Raw genomic sequence first — 22,519 nt, 5'->3', positions numbered from 1 at the left:
TTAAAAGCTAAATATAAATACTTTTTATATCAGCACTGTCCAAAACAGCTTTAATAACACTAACCTGGACTTTTTGAATTCCGGCATTCACTTTAGGGAAGTGTTTAATTAAGTTATTCAGTTCAACTGATTTACTGTAAAAGTGGGATATGAAATTTATTTGGGTGCACAGTAGCTGCTCCAGAATGACCGTGGGGGTCCTGGGTGTGAAGTACTTTGAGTGTGTTGTATGTATACTCCCACTAAAGCACCCGCAGAGCAACATCGCAGGACCATCTGAGCATAGACGCACCAGTGCTCACACACAAAGGAGCTTCACAGCACCAAACTGTTAACTAGTTTTCTGGCACTCAGCTGAGTTTTGAGTGGGCAGCTCTTCTTGGAACACTTTGAAGGCGCAACTTGTCCCTTTGTCATAACTTGTGACTGTAATGCACTAATATAAGGTTGATTAACAGATGACATGACTTAATTCCAGGATCCTTCATGCACATCCACGAGCTGTACAGTGAAGCTCATATTGGATCACAGCACAAAGCTGTGCACTGCAGCGTGTTAGAACATGAAATTACTCCAATTTGTTCATTTAGTTTACATTATCATGGATTGCATACTATATATCTGGCATCCTGACAAAGCCTCTCATACACTTCAATTGATATTGCCAGTTTTTCTGCTCATAGATTGTGTTATGCTCACATAGATTAAACATTTAAAATGTTTGCTGCGAACCACTGGTGATCTGCTCAGTCCGCCTCAGACTTTCGTGTCGGGATAAAGCTTGCCGTCCTCTCACGGTCATGCCAGGTCCACACGAGTGCACTGGGTTGCTATTCAAACAGACAAGAAGAAGCGTAATCCATTTTCTCCATAGGAGGTGACATGAGCACACTGAGGTTTACAGTCATTATCCCTCCAAGCCTCTCCAATTTGTTGGTATCTCTCTCTCTCGCTGTCTCTCTCTCATTCACACACACACACACACACACACACACGCAGGACCCAGGCATGACGCCTTCCTCTTTACTTTCTCACAGTCTTTCTTTTTCACTGTGGGGAAAATAATCGAATCAAGTCATGGGTCGTCCCAGGAGCCTTTGTTCCCTGGGTTTTTCTCTTGTGTGTCACTGTTCTGCTTGTCACTTGTGTTGTACTTATGCATGGAGCTAAATTATTAGAGCAAACATGCATAATGAAGCTCCAGACAAATACACATGGGGAAGGAGGCCTGCATATAGAATCACTTTCTATTAGTACATGCAGATGCAAACTCTCTCGATCACTATAACATGCCATGGATAATGCACACAGAGCCAAATACAAAGCCCCCCCACACTCCAAACATTTCTTAACAGTGATTGGATAACACCGCTGATAGGTCATCCATAAAATTGAACTCTGAGTGGCTGGGCAGTTTATTTCAAATGAAACAAATTAAAGTCATTTCAAGACACCGCACTTGGTGAAGAAACCCGGAAAGCGTTCTAATCCCTGCAGATGTAGCCGAGTCGCAGAGTGTATTGGCACAGCACTCCCTCGGCCGGATTTGCCACTATGTTAAGCTCCCAAGGCCCGCTCCTTGTTGTTATCAGTAAAGTAGGGGAAGGGATTTGGGGATAAGTGAATTCTAGAGAGCAGGGGAAGAGGGTGGGAAGTTGTGAGGAAGGGGGGCTACATCACCAAGGGGCTTCCTGCTCCCCTGATGTCCCAATTGGCTCATGTGTTTACCCCAGTGCTGTGGCTTTCTTTTGTGTTCAGAACCCCCCCCCCCCCCCCCCACCCCCATCACACTCACTATTGTCACACCATTTTCAAACTGAATTGGTATACCAACCAAATCCCTCACTCTCTCTTCCCAACCTCTTGATTCTTAATTTAAAAAAAAGAAGTGTTTCAGTCCAAATTGTTCTGTGTTGAGTTTCAAGAGACTTTTTGCTCCCTTTAGTATTTTGGGAGAGCATTCCGTCTTGGTATAATGTATCTCTTGCATGCAGGAGATGGGAAGAAAAACAAAACGGAAACGACCAAACTGAGAAGGGCTCTAATTATCTATCGACAATCACATTTATCTGACTCATTAAAGTGGAATTTAACAGAAACATCCCACACATGACATGCATTTGTCAGGGGTGTACCTACTTTTCAGGCTAAGTTGTCGCTGCAATTATAGATATAATTAAATAATTGATGTCAAACATTGGGTGGGGAAATGGGATGAACAGCAAGGATGCTAATGATCGCCTCTATGTCATGAGGTCAGACATTTGTGCCCAGTGTTGCAGCCCACTTGACAATGTCATTATTTATCATGCAGCAATTACAGTACAACTTTGTCTGCATTGTATTTTTGTCCACACTGAACGTTGACATGCAATCAGGAACTCATATCCTGGGGAGCTCGTGACCTGCTCTAACAAAGCAGCCAGCAACACAACAACCCCTTCTACTGTCTGGACTAGAATAGTATTTGTTGTTTTTGAGCTTTTTTTTTTTTTTTAAACATGATAATAATATTTCTGACTCTTAAGCTGATTTGAATTTAAAATAAGGTTATAAATGATATCAGCAACACAGATCAGCAAGTAGTGTTACACAAGACAAAGTCAAAACAGCTCAGTTCAGTCACCCGAGCATGTAGGAAGGATTATATATGAATGTGGAATATGTTATCTGGTGTCTACACTTTGACCTTGTTATTCACCAGAAGAAGAAAAAAAGCTCAGCAGGGAGTGGCCAGTGATGATACTGACATCCCCGCTGAGGTTGTGGTGGGGCTTTTGAAATGCTGAATAGCTGCAGCATCAGTTGCGGTTCTGTTTGTATATATGGATACTATGGCACTCTCAAAACTACTTTATTGAAATACATTATCATTTGGGCTAGAATGGCATCCCAGGAGCAACCCTGGTAATGGATGGTTGTAAACCACCAGAGTTGTATCTTTTCTTCTAAAGGATGGAAATAAATAAACAAAATGTATGGTTGACGTAACAGTTGTGTACACACGCAAATAAAACCAGCTTCCTCTCGCAAATGGGATATAATGGGAAAAAAGACATTTTGATATATATTTTTCTTCCTTGTCACACAATATCTGACAGATTACTCAACAAGAACTTTATTTTTTGCTCAAGTTGAGTTTTTTACATAAACAATTATTACAAATAAGGGCATTTCAAATATCAATGTTGTCAAATATAACACCATGTACCAAAACAAAAGCAAAACAAACAAACACAACAACAAAATTGTGTCATGCTACAAATTAAAATGGAATCAAATATTTGCGACCAAAAGGAGAATAACGACGGGCACGACCAAAACATATGACTATAGATAGTTGGAGCCTGATGACATGTGTCACATGTAGGATCGACAACATTAGACATTTTTGAGAGCCTGACTTGAGTAAAGTGAATTCCATGCAAGATTTTGCACTGGGTCAGACCAAGCCGAGCACAAATGGATGAGCTAAGAACCGACGCAAAGCCACCTCCCAAAGCTCATCAGAAATCTCTTCCCCAAGGTCTCCCTTCCACTGAGTCTTGATTTTTTTCTAAAGAAGATGGCCGCAGTGAATTGATCAGATCATACAAACGTGAGATCATACGTTTTATAGCGGGAGGTGGGGATAAGAAGGAGTCAATAGGTGAAGCCTCCGGCAGAGCAGGAAAGTGGCAGGTCAGACTGCGGGTGAAACTACGGATGTGTAGATAACTAAAAAAAAAAAAAAAAAAATACTGTTTTGGCAAGTGATACTTCTCCAAGAGTTGCTGAAATGATGCAAACATATCAATATAGAGATCACTAAATGTCTTAATACCAGCAACAACAATTTTGTGCCATAGCATATACTACTAACTTAAGGATGATGTGGCTAAAATGATACTGTACAGTATGCAGTAGCTGTTTTGAGAGTGTACCTGCAGTGAGCTTTGCCTGTAGTTCTAAAATAGTTTATCTCTCATTGTGCAGCCTAAATACTTAATAGCTTGGTATTTGTTTTAAATGTGAGCACTGTTTTCACCCCACACGCTGTTTAATGGGATTTGCTTCCGTGCTGTTGTTTGTGTGTCTTGGCACCAGCAGCAGAGGAAATTTACACTGGGCTTGAGGGGGCTGGATTTGCTTGTTTGTTTCTGCCTTTTTTTTTTTCTTCTTCTTCTTTTTTTTTTTTAAGCAAACCACTATCAAAGCTTTGCACCATCCCGCTCACAGAGCGATCAGTAGGCCAAAGCTCATGGACGCATCTGTTAGCCTCTGATGAGAAAGTTTTGCCTCCCCGTTTCTCCGTTTCTGTCCGTAATTTCAATTTTCTCTCTTTCATCGTGCCCCTGCCCTCCCCTCCCATTCCTGCCTTTTTTTTTTTCTCTTTCAAAGAAATTTGAGAAGACAAATCGTCTATATATTTTTTCATTTCGTTTTGTTTTGATTTTGCTGCTGACACATCTTGCAGGGGACAAGAGCAAAGTGACGCACTTTCTCACTGAGCTCACCCCCACACACCAGCTTTGCTGTGAGAGAGGGAATCAGAGAGAGGGAAACGGAGGACACTGGTGATTATTTCATTAAGTGAATAGCAATTCTTAAAGGGCGATCAATAATTGATGAGGTTAAAAAACAATGGTGACTTTTCTTCTTTTTACTGTACTCGTTTTCTCCTCTCGAGTCAATAGAATCGACCTAATGGAAACCAGGTTACTCTTCCTTCCATCTCCCCTCCCTGACATAATGTTGAACAAATGCATTATTCATTCTCTGGTCTAAGAAGCGAGGTAATTATACATTTATCTCCCAAATAATACTGGGTCCTTACTGCGCCAGTGACCTTGCCACAAGATTTATGCCATTTTGGACCTTCCCCTATAGGCCGCCAAGAGAGCAAATGTATTCTAACAGAGGATTGGAGAAAAAATGCAGGCGAAAGTGGATTTGCTTTTTATGGGTATGAGATGTCAGGGGGTTTGAAAAGGTCCCGTCATTAAATGTAAAGTTTAGAGCTTTATTTTTAAGCTTCTGAGAAGAGCACGAATAGTCATAGTCAGAACTTAATGTTTCATGTTTTGTTTTTTTAGAGTGGATTAAAAAAATTTCACACCACGCAAGAAATAAAGACAAAATGGAGCTTTGACTTTTCTTTTATATTCTTTGCTTTAGTCTATTTCTCTTAAGTAATCCCTCTTTTTTTTTTAGCCATCATTGCTTCCTTTCTGACCCTATCTCCCTCCTTTACCAAAACTTATTTCTTTTTGTATTTTTAAACCATTGTGTCAGTTCATTCTCTTCATATCTACCCTCCTCGTCCTCGTCCTCGTCCTCCTCCTCTAATTCCTGTGTTTCCTCTGTTCTCCCTTGTTGCCTGCAGGCCATCATGGCGCAGCTTCCCCAGGAGGAGAAGGCAAAGATTGCTGAGCAGGTGGAGAGCTTCAGGCAGGAGAAATGCAAGCTGGACGCAGAGGTCGCCAAGTGGGATGACAATGGAAATGACATCATCGTGTTAGCCAAGCAGATGTGTATGATCATGATGGAGATGACAGATTTCACCAGGTAAAAAGAGTCAAGCCATGGATTTGTCCCTTTTTTTTTTTTTTTTTGTCACTTGTCAAGTGTGAAACAAGAGGACGGAATTGCAGTTGTGTAGTCGTTTATACCATTGCCTTAAAGCAAAAAGAGTTTGCACATTCACCCATTGAAACACAACCGTAGTAGGTTACTTGGTGACTATAATTCATATGTGAGCACTTGTGGTTTATAAAAAGTTTCCTATTATCAAACGTTCTGCAAGATGACACTTGAATCAGATTCAGGTGAATTGGAGTATCTATATAAAGAAACTATGCTGTGGTCCTCCAGGACTGAAGATGCCCACCTAATGATCTCAGATTGCTCTTGGATGTGGATGTGTGAGTTGTTGTCATGTCTCTGATGCACCAACAACCTTTTCCCCATTGGATGACGAGGGTCTACTGTACTGGTGATTGGATCAACAATTTACAGATATTTAGAAATCCATGCGAGCATCTTCTTGTATTTAAATTTTTTCATTCAATCCTCATTTGAGCTCAGCATATCAGGAAAATGTGTCCCTGCACTCTTAAAGTCCCGGAGGACACTAGAGACGGCAAAATAAATACATGATTAGTCAGAGTTTGTGACTGTGGTGCCGTAACTGCAACATTATTACTTGGCCGAAAACCCGCTGACTCAGCTTGGCAACACAAACACACCCCGTAAAAAAAAAAAAATCAACTTTTCCTGTGCTGGCACACAGAGCAATATATTGCGAATCACAGACTCTCTCTCCCATTGTATTTATTTTGACTGTAACTGCTTTGACAATGCTCCTGCTCTGCTTTTAATACATAACTTGTTTGGTTCCTTGCACTTCAAAGCACTTCTCCAAGACGCATCATTAGGGATAAAGGTAGACTGTGTTTGTTTCATCCATTATCTGGGAAATCTCGTATTGTTGGATAAATTGTAACGTCTCATGTTTCAGTTTCCAGCACACAGCAAATTAATAGCCTCACAAGCTTGTGTGACAGTGTTGAGCTCAGACTTTAAAGGCAGTCTCTGCAGGTCCCCTGCTTCTGCCAGTCCACCCACAATCTCTTTTTCCTTCTTTCTCAATCCTTGAATTTTCCCAGAGGCAAAGGCCCCCTGAAGAACTCCTCAGATGTGATCAATGCGGCTAAGAAGATTGCTGAGGCCGGTTCCAGGATGGACAAATTGGCCCGCGCTGTTGCAGATCAGGTACTTTTGTGACTCCTCTTGCGTTTGTCTCTTTCATTTTTTTTTTTTTTTTTTTTTTTATGGTTACTCTTCATATTTGCCCAAAAGTGTCTCCGACTGTGTCGTGGCAGTCGACGGAGGAGTACATTTTGAGTAAGTGGGCACGGTCAATTGAAATTTTTAATGCGGGCATTGAGGAGCATAGCTGGAGTGTAGTGCTGTGTTGCTGCATGACTTTGTCTCCCAATGGGGCCAACACTGAAAGAGCAAGACAGCAGAACCAAGTTGTGTCTGTAATATAATTAGCTTCCAACCGAGGTGTTGCATTCATTATCAGATGAGTACCTCTCTAAAACACGCTGACAGACCATTTTCAATATCTAATCAATCAGTGCTGTGCCGAGGGAAGATGGGTGTTGAAAGAAATAGGCGTGCACGCTATGGATGTGTGTGCACAGCAAATGAAGTGGGAGGTATTTCAAAATGCCAGCAGCGCTCCAGGTAATGTATATTGTTTTTCTTCATTTCATCTGTCTCTAACAAGTGGTGAGAATAAGCTTAGCTCAAGACTCACTGATTTATTAAGGCAGCCTGTTGCTATTGTAATTGCAGCTGCTGTTCGATGGCAAACCCTCTGAATAATTATTGCTGCTTTTAATATCACAAGCTGGGCATCTGTCCAGTGCTGATAAGCTGAAGAAACGTTGGAGCTCATATCAAAATTCAACATCACAGTATTTTGATACTTCAGTACTTTTCTGAAGTCCTTCAGTCAGCCCATGACCTGCACATGAACATTGAGCACAGCTGCTTTGCCTTTTGTGTCACATTGCATAGAAATTTTTCCTGTTATCCATACAGTTATTTTATTGTCCCAGATATCGTCGACCTCTGCCTGTCTTTGTAACACTAACCCTTATACTCTTATCACCTTATACTCGTATTCCGCCCCCACTGACTGGATTTGACATGCATACTTCTCATAACCATAACTCCAAGATGAACGGTGCTAAACTCATTTTATTTCAAAGTCCATGTACAGACGCACTCGAGCTCAGTCAGGTCAGAGCCATGAAAAGTTTCTCTCAGCTTAGAAATACCAACTACTTCAAATATGTGCCTTCAATTTGGACCAAAGATGTTTGAGTACCTTTCATTTCTTAAAATACAGAATTTTCTACGTATTAACACTCGTCTTTTAAAAAAGTTACTTCACAATTTTGATTTGGTGCTGAATATAATTTATCATTTGTATGTAATTAAATATAATAAACTTGCTGCTACCAGATGTTCAGTTCAGGATCTCAGTTCTGTCTGCAAATAATCGTAAAACAGTGCAACCTTTACGAGACACATTTCAAAAAGCACTTGTCACAAAAAAATTGCAGTTTGCAATTTGCAAAGCAGCCTGAATATTCTTTTAGTCAGATTAGGATTAATAGCCAGCAAAAATTGTATTGTATTCCATTTGTTGTCAGGGATGCATGAATTTCTATATTGTCGACATGACATAAATATACTGGATGTAGTCTCTTCATCCTATAAAGTTGGTGAAGAGGCGGTTGTGAGGTGAAGGGTGAAGAAGCACTGCAGAGGCTCAGGAGGACAAATCACACTGGCAGACGAGAGCTGCAAGGTTAAAGTCTACCTTTACTGCAAGTATTTTGTGAAAAAACGTTTTTTTATATAACCTAATGAGGAAAAATCCCCTCATCACATCACTTCCTGTTCCTCCTGATTATCACTGGCCTATCAGTTTAGAGTAGTGGTCGTACAAACATTTCATTCCTCCTCTATACTATAAACCAGAAGATAGACATTTGTTCCTTGGCCCTTGATCTAATTTGAGACAAAACTAAATCAAAGTGTGTTTTAAAAGATGTACATGTAAAAGACGGCAGTCTTATCATTGGATCTGAACAGTCAAAACATGATGAGCTAAAGTTAGTTTAGTAGATCCTCAACAAAGTATTTATAGTTACAGCCCACCTTAAAAACCAAAATCAGACAAATTGATGACACTTATCTTGTGACACTCAATGATGTGGGTGTGGATGGGGGAGGTTTGCTCAGAGTTGAGTTGAGGAACAGGATTTTTCAGATTCATGCAGACTTCACTTTTAATCACATAGTTAGAATTATTCATTATTTGAATAATTCTAACTTAGTCTGCATCTGTCAAACAGATTATGGTAATGAATGAATGAAGATTTTGAAGATAATTTAAACACTGTGCTCAAATTTGCAAACAAGAAAGCAACAACCTAACAATTTAGAATATGTCATGTGTCAAAGTGAGACAATATAACATGATATGGTATGTGTAGGTCACTTTGTAGTGGCTCACTGTCCAGTGTTTGCTGAACAGAAATACTAACTGTCGTCACACAATCCACTTTGGCCCTAAGAAAAGAAATAATCTCCAAACATTACAAGAGCATATTAGCTAAAACAGAATGACCAATAGGCCAATCAAATTGCAAACACCTAACCATTTGTGCCATTTTTATTACTCCCATCCTCTTAGACATTTAACATTTATAGGAGTGATCCTGCTGTAGCTTGAAAGAAGACAAGAAAGCTACAACATTATGGTGTTTAATGTCCCAGTATGTAATTTTCACCATCTGCCTTACATTTTCATCATCCTACACCTTGTTTTTTCACATTATTTGTCTCAACAACGATATATCACCAGGCAGAGTGCCTGCTTTGCTTTTCTGGTTGTAAAGTACGTTCGGCTTTCAATGGTCCAGAAGGTGTCTTTCAGTCATATCTGGCATGTCTCTGCTGTTGTCACATTGTCCACAGCATATTGCACTATGGTGCAAAGTTGAAGCTAGGAATGTATAACCTTCTGTATTGTATGTAAGCATGTGTGAACATTTGTCCCCATTTGTGCATGTCGTTTTGATCCAATCTGGGACGGAAAGGAGAAAGTAAACACGAGTTGATGTTTGCCTTTCCAGCGTCCTCACTTGTCGACTAGCGAGCGATGATCGCTGTTTAACAGGGTTTAGGTGGGAGTGAATCCATCACATGGTGAAATTGTTTGCAGAGCCCGTGTCTGAATCAACAGTCGCTATACTGAAAGGGAGCAGGTGGCTTGCCATTTTTAATTCTCACTTAAATGTTTCCTAGACCAGTGTTTACTGAATATTCACAGCCTTCTGCTACACTTCCTCAGACATCAGAGCGGTGTACAGGAACTTAAGAGGGGTTTGAGGACCTTCTCGCTTCCAGTATGTAGTTAAGATAAAAGCGCCAACGTTGGGGATTCGTGGAATTTTGTTTCAGTCCGTAGAAAGAGTTTTTAGTGCTTTTATCAAGCATCTAAATGGAATTACACTACAAAGACCATCTCTGAGATCTCTTGTCCTTATTTGAGATGAAGACAAGTATTTTGCATTCACACATTATTGTAGATAACCAGTGCTTGTCAAGAGTACTGTGTCTTGACATTAAGAATAAAGGCTGCTCCAATGCTTTTAGACAGGTCCCTTAAGTAGCAAACCGTGTCGCCATGACTCCACATCAGGCCTATTGATGAACACGTGAAGCAGAAGGCAACCCTATGTGGAGGGGGTAGGGTGACAGCACTCTCCTTCATTGAAGCACGGCACCTGACATCGAAAAAACCCCTTGGGGCAACTCACCCCATTTCACTCCAGCAATGCCTTTTTTTCTACTCTATTTCTCTCACCGCGTTTCTCTATTCTGCTTCATTTGCTAACCATTGAATTCATATCTAACTCTTAATTTTTTTTTCTTTTTCTTTTTTTTTACTTAAACACTCAAATTACTGGTTTTGATCACTCTGTTTGCCAATCATAAAGAAAACGTGTTGTTCTCTCAAATATGTTCTGTTACTTTTTTCACAATAGGCTTGAAGTTTACAAGTATGACTGCATGATGTTACTCAAGCAAAATAATAGATATTGGCTTGACTTTGCTGGTGAACGTTTCTTTCGTATCGGCGCATTTTGATGTTACTCTGAAAAGAAAGCTTCACCTGAGGCCACCGATGAAGTGGTGTTTCTGTTGTTTATGAAATAGATCATTTTAAAGCACAACTGGAGCGTGAGGATGACTAAGATCGCTCAGATATCCTGACCTCAAAAAACTGCCAATTAGTAACTGCAGACTTGGAAGGAAGTCTCTACTGTCTCTATTGCTGAAGATTTGTCAAATGTTTGATGAGCATCTTGCTCATTTTAGTCAATCTTTGTCCTGGAATTGTTATCAAGCAAGCAATCTATCCGAAAACAATTATGACAGTTCTCGAACTGAAACAAAATGAGGAAACCTATCTACCAGTCTTTTTGCCAGAGGGGATCATCTTCTTTTAATCCACGCTGTCTCCTCTATCGTCCTCCAAAGCATGTATGGGTCTCCTTACTAGCCTTCCTACCAGGAACCTCCATGGTCAGCATAATTTGTAATACACAGGCTTTCAATTGGTAGATTAATTGTTGTTACAACAAAGAAATGATCTACCAAACACAAACTTCCTTGTGCAAAGTGCAGTTCCTTCACCAAAGTTTTCCTTTTTTTAAATTTTAGATTGTTTCCTGAAATTATTACAGCTTCTTTTCTTTCTTTTTTTTTTAAACTTATTTTCAAATGATCTTGGCTTCTTCATTTCTTCTAAAATCCTTTTTACTTCAAGTACATTCAAGTCAACTTGAAATAATTTAAATAGGTGTGAACTTATTCTTTATAAATGCTGAAAAACACGTGCAAACGTTGAAGCTAAGTATTCAGACTCACCGGTTTCACTTTAATTGTCACAGTGGAAGCCTCTGTCGCATCGAGTGCAAAACAACAAGAGCAAAGCTCCTGTCACCTCTGCTGACAGCAGTGAAACCAAGCGTGACTGATGTGTAATTAAAAAGCTACTCGGTAAAAACAGAAACTATAATTTAACAGGCGCTGGCTGCAGCACAGTCTTAAACAACCACCTGCAGCGCCGAACAATGTTGTTTTATGCAGGCTTTGTCCAAAATGTAGAATAACACAACAACCTCAATGGTTTATCCCTTTCATTTAGTTTGTCTTTTTGATAAAATCAGGAAACATGAAGGACACAGGTAATCTATCCATTTACATGACATTACATTTTAAAATGGCTGTTGATAATCGATTAAAATGGATTAAGTTTAGTATCAATGTTAATGTTTGCTTAATGTTTGGTTTTATCACTAAATATATTTTTGTTTTTTACTCAGTAAAAATATGAATATATAATATTATTTATTGTATGTGCGTAGCAGCAATGCAGTTGCATGTTGTAACATTTAGTTTTATTCATCCCCACAATATGCCTTTGTTGATTTTAATTCCTACCACAGTATCAGTAGCTATGGCCCAAGTAGAAAGATCCACCCACAAAAGTGGGATGTGTTGAAATGATGGACTGTCTACTTCTATTTCTGTATTTAAATAGTTGGTGTTAAGTATGAAGGAAAATATTTGGTTCATTCTGAATATCTCTAGTTATTGTGGTTAAACATCTCATCTCAAAGCAAGAAGGTTCCAGCCCGGATTGGGCTTGGAAGCGTTTCTGTGTAGAGTTTGCATGTGCCCGCTTTATACGGGGTTTCTTCTTAAAGTCCAAACCATACATTTTAAGCGAATTGTTGACTCTTAATTTCATGGCTGTGAATGAGAGTGTGTGTTTGTCTCTCTGTTTGTCTTTTGATGAGTTTTTTTCCTGCCTTCATCATTACTCAGCTCCTAAATAACAGATAAAAATAAATTGAATAAAGGAACAAAAAAATACAGTACTATATTGTACTACCTGCGGCACTTTTTATGACTGGAACACCAACCGCGTCATACGCGTCGTGTCATCATCACTGCACAGATGGCCATTCACAGTAGAAGAAAAAAAAAAAATGCTTTGGTCCGTGACTAAAATTTAAACAGTAGCTCTCAACATGTGGTGGAGATGACAAACCGGGACTGGATGAGCAAATAGAAAGATTGCCAGCACTTTTAAAGTTACTGACAGCTGCCAGATCACTATCAACAGGGCGGCGGTTGTCCACTCAGCCAGACGATATATTGTGTAACTGAGTGCAGCATGGTCAATTTAAATCTGCCACTGTACAAACTGCCATCCCTGCACCGCTGTTTTTCTCCACTGCCTGTTGCTAAATGCACTCTATTCTTTTTTCTTATTTTTAGATAGATTATTTCATTATAAATGCAAACAAAGATGGAGGAAAAAATCACTTAAAGAAGCAAAGAAAAGGTAGCTTACTGACAGAACTATAAGCTCAACTTACTGATGCGTACATTTGTTATTACATGAGGTCACTTAGTGTTTCGCTACAGGCAGTGTGATTTATGTCTGCGTTTTGACAGACGGCCACATTCTGATATTGTGTTGCTCTCGTCCCCATAGCACCTTTCACATCAGCTTCTTGAATTATCCACCACAGCACATTTCATTCATCTCAGACCAAAAAAAACATGTGGTAAATTCACCCACTCCACCCAACGATGGAAAATATATTCCATTTTTAAAAAGAAGCCATCAGGTAAGGGGGAGTTTTGGAAAAACCAAACAAACTGAACCTCACGGCATTTCCATAGTACTTGATGAGGAATCCAGTTTCATGGCGGCAGATGAAGAGAGGAAGAGTAATGGGCCATAACATTTATTTACATCAACAGCGAATCTGTAGAAGAAGTGGGCTATTAGTCACATGCACAATGGGGAACAATTGTGTCATGTCTGCATCACAGTTGCCAGGGGCGCTGTCGTGTGTGTGCGCGCATCGGTGCCGATATGTGAAGTGCACTTAGCAGCGTCGCTAGCCAGGAGTGACGGCGCATTGATAATGTCCAACCCCCCCCCCAGCCCTTGCCTCAACGGCTGCTCCATGAGCGAACAGCTCCAACGTGGCCCATCTCTTGCCGAGGAAGCTGGTGTCTTAATGTGCCGTTAAAAGCTCTGCTCCGATAGTGGCCACAACTATAAATGTAAATAACAGCTCAAATGGCTCTCTGCAGTTGTATTTGTAGGCAGAGGACACAAATTTTTCACCAGACAGCAGAAGACAGTGTTTTACTTGCTATTTGTGACTATCAGTGAAGAGCACTTGTGGCCAGTCGATACTATTTGTCTTTTCAAGGGAGGCTTCTTTTTTTGTTCTCAGTGAGGAGACGAGAGAAACTGTGAGTCCTGTAGGGGGTTATTCATATCACAGCTCGATATCTTGCCATCCCTCCTTCCACTTGAGCCCACAAGACAAGGAAATGAGCTGTGCATTTTCTCCATACAGCACCTCTGCTGAATGTCCTAGTTAGGACCTTTTAATATTAATGGCTGGGAGAAAGCTGTTGCTACAAAATGATGCTCACAGTGTTTAAGCAGCTGATGCAGTGTTCTTAACCCACTGGGAGCCTAGTGGGCCATAGCTGACTTCTGGATCACTTCCACACGGAATAATAGGAGGAAACAGTGTGGGAGTGAGGCACCTGAGGAGGCTGTCCTTGTAAAACCTGTTGGCCCATTTGCCGCACTGTATGATCACGCTGCTGACATGGTAGACAGAACAGCAAGACAAAAACAATGTCACAACGTCGATCATCAACCCCTCCCCCCCACAGGAATAAAAAAACATGGGAAGAAGAGGGACACATGGAAATACCAATTACCAGTTGACGATCAGAGTGTTGTGTCCATTCATCTCTGATTGATCTGTTTTCTTGTGCAGCATGCTGTGATAACCTTGTTTTATGTGAGATGGATGAGTTTGACCTCCTGTGGCGTAACTCAACTTGTCTTTGAAGCCGACAGCGGCAGCATAGCAACGGCGCAAAATAATGCTCGGCAACATTTTCAACTGCTCTGAAGTGTAATTAGCAACCCAAAGAGCAGGAACCCCACTGTTTTAGATACAACTGTTGTTCTTGGTAGTCTGTTTTCAATCAGCTTAATCTTCACAATTAGGATTCTTTTAAGAGGCCCCTTTGGATGGCAAACCTACATCTCAAACAATCAATCTTTATTTGCATAGCACCTTTAGTACAGTAAAGTGTAGTATTAAGTGCTCACAAGTGCTCCACAGATATTTAAATAGATTAGTAATAAAGTACCACACAAACAGCACAATATTGTATGTCAGTATTGAATATTATAACATCTACAAAGCTAGTGAAATTAGTATTTGGACTCTTGAGTTCATGATTAAATAAATGCTAATTGGAGGTAATCAGTAGTTGACAAATCTGGAGTGGAAGAAAATTGGGCCAAGGTGTAGCTTCTCTTTGACCTTTAAAAACTTTTAGATTGTTTTGTAGAAAAGAATCTGTTGACAAGATCTCTGAAGAATTATTGAGCTGCTAAAACCTGGAAGAAAACCTGGAACATCTTCTGTGGTTGTGTAGTCACCACACTCCACAACCACACTGAGATCATGTTTTGTGAACCTATTAAACTGACTGTATGGTTTGAAACAAACCATTATATCATCCCTATAATTCCACTAAATTTAACCTTTTTTTTTTTTTTTTTTAATCTCTGAGCAGCTTTTGGACACCCATTCCTGAGGCCATATCCCACATATATGATGTCACTGTACATCCTAATTTGCTAATCACCATTTTTAATCACCGAAAGAATCATACCGTCAAATAAAAACACAGTTAAATACCTCCGCTTTTTAACATTGATGGCTTGACAACTTTTGCATTGGAAATTGGCAAAACTTCCCTCATTTTAAATTCTGGGTGAAGGAGGCGCTTTCTATGAGTCCACTGGAGAAGCTAAAATATTGGCATAGTAAGCAAAAACAAAGTTTCAATCAAATCTTGCTTCCACTGTAGATTTGATCAATTTATTGAGAATCTCTTATTTGACAACACTCGCAATAACCGTATATGGAATGACCATCTGGATTTGGTTTAGGGTGTTATACCTTTCATACCATATGAAACAATAAGTTCAAATCTAATATTAGTGTAAGATATGTACCTTATTTATACAATTTTCTTCTGGCCTTGGGGTGGGAGTGGTGGATGTGTTCTTGTTTGTCTGCTAATAAAAAACAAAAACAATCAAATAAAGTTCTTTTGAAATGTACATCATGGTTGGGGCTGCTTTGCTACCTTTCATGTATTTCCTGAAATAGGGCATGCTTTCAGGATCATCTCAGTGTGTATTCACATTTCTCTGTTCGATCTGGACCAGAGTTCTGGTTTGTTTGGGCGCCTCAAACGCTCCCCTGGAACTCTTCCTTGTTTGGATCAAAAAAGGGATATTTGGTCCCCTTGAAAACGTGGGTCTCAGTGCACTTGCAAGTGATCTTTCAAGTGGGCGGGGTGAGAGGACGTGACATATAGCACAATGTATTCTGGGTAGTAAACAAACAAAGCTAACTGCACAAATCAGAAGAACCAGACACGGAAAGGAAGAGTTGAAAAATATCTTGTGTGCAGACATGGAGAAGTAGTGAGAAAGGCACTCATTGATATCTGGTCTGAAGACTATACATAGCGATTGCTTGTGACTACCCATTAGCCACAAGCTAATTAGCCTAGCCACTATGGACTAAAGCAGCGGGACTGCCGCTTTCATTCCAAACTTTTAATTTATTTATTTGTAGCCCTCTATTAATCGCCAGAGGGGAAATTCCTTTCCGAATTGACCCACCAGTAGCAGCCGTGTGTCTTCTTTATTTCCTCTCTGGTCAGTGTTAGCTTTGGGTGACATTTTACAGGTGGTTTGATACGGTCCCAAAAATGTTGCTTAAATGCCAATCGAACCAAATGAAGGTGTAGAAATTCTGATGATTTGAACTTTCAAATTTGCAATTGGAGGACAGCCAGCTGAGTCACGTGCATCAGGCATTGGAATAAGCACTTTCTGTTAGTCCTTACTCTTGACATAGATATACATCTTACCACATATTTATGGCAATTGTTTGAAGGATTCACATACTTTTTCCTGACAGTGTATGTGTGCACAAACACTATTTAGGATAGCAGTAAAAACAGTAAAATCCATGACACTGAACCCTAACCTGCTCCCAATGGATGGATTTCGCGCCTCGCATGGCTCCACTGGTGTATGAGTGCATATGTGAATGTGTGTGTGAATGTGATGAACAGTGGAAATCGCTTTGGAGACTGCTCAAGCGGTGGAAAGGTGCTATATAAGTGAAATCCATTTATGATAAACAGTACAAAGTAGGTGTCCATAATCAATCAATAAAAAGTTAAAATCAAAGGATTTTAATCGGTTGGTTTTTTTTTATTTGTAGAGAAAAGTACGGAAGAGTTACGTAGCAGAGTTACTAATGCAACAACACATCTTCAGTAGGGTAAAACTAACCTGTCTCACGACGGTCTAAATAGCAATAAAAGGTAGAATAATGTATTATAACTGTCCCGTCTCAGCCCCAATGAGCTGTTGTTGTGGGGCCTAATAGCTAAAAGTAACTTTGGAAAATGTGTCTGAAAAAAATATAGACCTTTTAAAGTGGATGTAGTGCTGTGATTGGCATATTTTTCTGCCATACCACACAAGTGTGATTTTCCTGGGAAATCAGAGCACCTTTGACATACACAGTAGTCACTGCGAGCAATGTCACAATGTCTCATTTTACAGACGTCACTCTCCCTCTGAGTGGTGATGCAGACTGATGAGTCATAAGTGTCTTGAATTTATTACTCGCTGTGAATGAACTCGCTGAGTGTCAGCGAGTGTGCGTGTTTTCTCAACTGACTCCCTCATTTTGTGACACAGAATCTGAATATTGCAACACACTACTTAAATGAAAGCCAGTTCAGAGGGAGTGGACTTTGCATAAAAATATCAGTTAAGGCCTGATGGTCTGCGTGAGGCCATTTTGCCGCTCTTTCAAAGCCATTTGCCAGTTAAAGCTGTTACAGCTTTGTACGGTCTGACTGTTTTTCTTCTTCTTTCAGTGCCCAGATTCAGCGTGCAAGCAGGATCTGCTTGCCTACCTGCAGAGAATTGCTCTGTACTGCCATCAGCTCAACATCTGCAGCAAGGTGAAAGCGGAGGTCCAGAACTTGGGCGGAGAGCTCATCGTTTCCGGGGTATGTCTGCCCATACAAATCAGCACAGTGCCAGCATCACTCTCACCAACTCCCCGCAAAGGATTTTAGCACAGAATCATTACACTTTCTATTTTTTCATTATTCAGTTTTAAAAGTGGAAAACCTTTTAGTTCAAAGTTACCATGAAAGCTTAAGCTGATACTGAAAGTCATGCAGATAAAGACCGGTGTAGTAGAATTACTATTAATGATACCGGGGATGTGCTTTAGTTTTAATGTCTGACATAGTCCTCATTTTACTACTCTAACTGAAACTAAGCATTTAAGATGACTTACAGATGAACTTTGTATGGATTTGTTTGGTTTTAAACAATAAATAGAAAGTACTTTTGAAGTCGTGAAACTATGCAATATATTATAGGATTTATACTTACAGATACTTGATACTTAGAGACATTTTCAGTTCATTTAGTGAAATTATAATGTTCTTATGTCAGTGTACTGTCTCCTTTGTATTACTTAACAAAGGAAATCCAACTTGACAAGCACATGATTATATGAACGATTATGTGTTCAAGCTGCAGACAAAGGGAGATGTCAGGATTGTGTTTCTCATTAAAAGAATTATCCATTTATTGTTAACATATGCATGATGATCTTTAAATAACTCGTAAATACTATCATGCATTAAAATTTGATCTGTCATTGATCCTAAGTGGGTATATTTGTAACATATGTTTAATCGGAGAAGCCGCACTGACATTAAATATTTCCGTTGACGAGGTTTACTTGTCATTTTACAACAATTAAAGGCCATACAATGAAAAGGGCCACGGTGTAAAAAGCATTGTCACAATGATCCCAAAAAAAAAAAAAAAAAAAAAAAAAAAAATATATATATATATATATATATATATATATACGTTTACTGCCTGGTTAAGTAAAGTGCTAAAGAGTTTTATGAATGTGATCTAAATGTGCAGAAAATGTGATAACAAACTGTTCTTTTCGGACAAACTTGTTCGACTCCCCAAAAATGTAAAACAGTTTCTCTGTCGTTCCCTGAGTTGTTAAGTGAGATTCAAAATGGAAATGAACTGCATATATGCAGTCAGAAGGGAACTATGGAGGTTAAAGAGAAGCAACAACATGAACTCTGTCTCAGTACAATATTCTGACGTTGCTTTACTTAGCACATAAATATGTTTATCCAAGCTGATTAGGAGACATGAGTGCTGATATTCAGTATTAATGCATTAATGCACAGAAACTAAATAGCGGCTAACTCTAGTCAACACACCACTAATGTTAAAAGTTCTTCTTGGCTTATTCAATGAGCAAGGAACAGAGAGCATGAATGTTGTCTTTCCGAGTACAGTGCAGTGCAGACGTTACTGTCAGGAAGGGATACATCTTAACACCAAATACAAGAGCTTTCTTTTAAGTGAAACCTAAAGTTTATTTGTGTTTTACATGGCAGATTAAAACTAGTCAGAAATCAGTTTTGTGGCTTTTTTTATAGGTCATATCAGAAAAATTACTTGGTTGGCCTTTACAATACCTACAAGTTTTATCTGTTAAAGCTCACACAGTATCTGAGAAATTTCCCAAAATAAATTATTTAGCCTGCAGGAACAGGAAGAGTACAAAAGGACAGAGGAAACCTTTTTTGTCCAGGACAATCAGGAAGAACTAAAGTGAAGTGCTTATGTTTCATCACTGTAACAACTTTGTCTCTCAAGAAAACACAAGAAATGTACATGCAGGTGTATTCAGGCATCATACACGTGTTAAAGGCAGAAGAAATTGAATTTAAGTTAATTGGATTTCTGAGGGATATTTGATGTTGTAAATGTAGACGTATAGGAGTAAAAACCTGAACGAGAGGTCATGTTCCCGCTTTGATTAGCATTTTTAGTAACGCTGTGTTTGGTGCACAGAACCCATGGAGATGCATGACAATGAAAGAGCCTTTGATTAGAGGAACTGTCAAACAATTAACAGGAAAATGAGCTAATTTATTGTGAGTACCCGAATAATAAGTATTATTCAACACACTCCAAGAGGTAAATTAACAATTTTTTGCAAAAATAAATGGAGTGTATTTTTCTTTAATGGGCTCTTTAGCTTACAAACAGATCTGTATGATTTGTAGAGAAAACAGTGAGAAAAAAAGTGCAATATGAAGATTCTGTGTGTTATAAAAATTTCCTCATTAACTTTCTTAAAATGACGTGTTTTTCTAATTATATCCTAACTTGATTTGTGTGGTTTCGTTTGGATTTTTGTTGTCCTAAACTTCCCCATGACTCAATTATGCTTTGTCTCACTGAGGCTTGCGAGTCTTGCTGAGATTTTAACCTTTTCATGGTGTCCAGCTGGGGTCCGCACTCATTAAATCTAAACAGTTGACTTGGCTCAGTGGGATGTAGGAGGGGGCCTACTTTCCGTCGAACCTTAAATGTCAGCCAAACAAAACAGACGGAGACAGAGGTACAACTGACCCCTGCCTTCCCTAATTAAGACGGCTAAAATAGGATGTCATATCGCGAGGGTCATGTTTTTATTCAGTCTACTTGCTGGTTGTGGCACAGACCCCGGTGCTGCATGTCGCTAATATGTCCTGACATTGGTATCGAGGGCAGGAAAGCACTTTCACTTTTCTCTTTGCAGGCGCACCGACTTTTTGACCCGCCGTTCTTTTCACGTCTCTTTATCTCCCATCTGTGCTCTCACCCCTGTAGCTGGATAGCGCCACCTCTCTGATCCAAGCCGCCAAGAACCTCATGAACGCCGTGGTGCTGACGGTAAAGGCCTCATATGTAGCTTCTACTAAGTACCAGAAGGTGTATGGGACGGCGGCGGTTAACTCGCCCGTAGTGTCCTGGCGCATGAAGGCCCCCGAGAAGAAGCCCCTGGTAAAGAGGGAGAAGCCCGAGGAGTGCCAGACACGTGTACGGCGAGGCTCCCAGAAGAAACACATCTCCCCCGTCCAGGCCCTCAGCGAATTCAAGGCCATGGACTCCTTCTAAGGAAGAAATAAAGATGTAGTAATGCCCGAGAAAAACAACAAAATGGTGACAAGTTGGTGAAAAAGTACCTTTTTACATTGTGTTGACCCACCTCTGTTTGCCCCAGTGTGTGCTTGGTGACACCTCAGGAGGATTCCAGTATATATTAAACTGCCCCTGCTGTGACTCCGGTGAACTCTGTGGCCCTTGAGACCCACAGGCCGCCAGCACACACCCAAAAGTATTTATCAATCTTATTGTAGCTTATTATGTGAGAGCCAAACTGTGTCACAAACACTACTTATGAAAAGATGGGATGAAAAAAAAAAAAAAAAAGAAACATATCAGGGGTAGATGAGTGGCACTGGGGGTTAAAAAAAAAAAAAAGGCGTGGCAGTTGATATTCTAGCTATATCATTAAAGTGCTACTGAATGGCTGCTTGTATACACACTTAAACATAAAGCAGAGATCCGAACTGGTTCAACAGAGAATTAAATCTCCAGGGATGATATCAGTGTTGGTATGATCCCTCTTGATATTTTTTTCCAATTTGAATGTTAACATGTAGTAATAGGAATAACTTATGTTAAAGATACCTGGAAGTGTCAGCATCCGAGTAGTTTCCTTGTTCCTGATGATTATAATGATGCTAATCCATATGGTGTTTTTTTTGCCAAAGCACACTTATGGTCTATTGTATTGCCTTTTTGAAACCCTTTTATTTAAAGATTACATCACTAACTATGATGACCTTGTTTGGAAGTCGTGTAGCGTATCATATAGACGGAGAGGTTTGATTAGTCGTGGTTTGCTCAGAGAATAGAAATCCCTGCATATGATACCTTTATATTCACCCTTCTCTAATAAATCCTTCAACTTGACCCTCACAGTTGCTTGTGTTTTTCTTTCTTTCTTTCAGTTTGTAAGCCCTCAGTAGTGTATTATGGAGGGTGCCACAGTGGTTCACGTTCAACTTACTGGTCCTGAGTTCCATTTCCAGTCAGATCCTGTCTGTGTGAACTTGGAAAAAAAAGGAATTGTTTCATAGAAATCCACCTTCTTCCTACAAACATGCACTTACCGGCGTCTTTAAAATGGCCATAGGTGAAAATGTATGTGGTTATGGCTCTTTGTAATGGACATTCGACTTGCCGGTGTTGTAACCTGCCTATTGCCCATAGCGGGCATGATGGGCTGAATAGGGGTCTGGGGTTACTTTAATATCCCATGAAAATTCAAAGATATATCTCTAAACTGTCCGGTGTGAATTTGTTGATGGGTGAAGATGTGTTACTCTGCTTCATGCTGGATTGATGACCATGGTGCAGCACGCTTTTACCCCAATCGTATCACCATCTCTGGCAACCATAAGATGAATAAAACTGCTATAGAAGATGGATGGATACATTAATCGATGGATTCATGAAGCTAAGTGGGAGAAATAACCCATTAGTACTTCATGCTTACAAGAATACATATATTGATTCAGGGTCAGAGTTCAACTCCTTTTTCTTCGTTGTAGCTTGCGATAATTGGTCTTGGGTCAGCAGTAAAATGCCATTTACATGATGATTTTACTTTTAGCCCACATGTATGAAACCTATTTCTGAAACAATATTTCCCAACACATTTTTCCAGACTACTCAACCTTGTGACTTTGGTGAATCCCCTGAATCTACATTGGTGCCACCATGATGGTGACATTCATGGCTTTATTGAAACAATCTCACAATCATAAT

The 22,519-nt window shown here is 39.8% G+C and overlaps 1 protein-coding gene across 1 annotated transcript in view; it reads left to right on the top strand.

The window, feature by feature from the left end:
• The window catches only part of ctnna2 (catenin (cadherin-associated protein), alpha 2), a 353,855-nt gene extending 332,251 nt beyond the window's left edge, over nucleotides 1–21,604 (top strand). The window contains exons 15-18 of the mRNA XM_080518161.1: nucleotides 5,366–5,547; nucleotides 6,648–6,753; nucleotides 17,674–17,808; nucleotides 20,513–21,604. Coding sequence (XP_080374287.1) covers nucleotides 5,366–5,547; nucleotides 6,648–6,753; nucleotides 17,674–17,808; nucleotides 20,513–20,800 — 711 coding nt within the window. The 3' untranslated portion in view covers nucleotides 20,801–21,604. The remainder of the gene's footprint in view (nucleotides 1–5,365; nucleotides 5,548–6,647; nucleotides 6,754–17,673; nucleotides 17,809–20,512) is intronic.
• The last annotated feature ends 915 nt before the right edge of the window (nucleotides 21,605–22,519 follow it).

The sequence above is a fragment of the Blennius ocellaris genome (assembly GCF_963422515.1).
Source record: "Blennius ocellaris genome assembly, chromosome: 3".
Classification (NCBI taxonomy): domain Eukaryota; kingdom Metazoa; phylum Chordata; class Actinopteri; order Blenniiformes; family Blenniidae; genus Blennius; species Blennius ocellaris.
The sequence above is the reverse complement of the archived record's forward strand: the minus strand, read 5'-3'. Positions and strand labels throughout refer to the sequence as shown.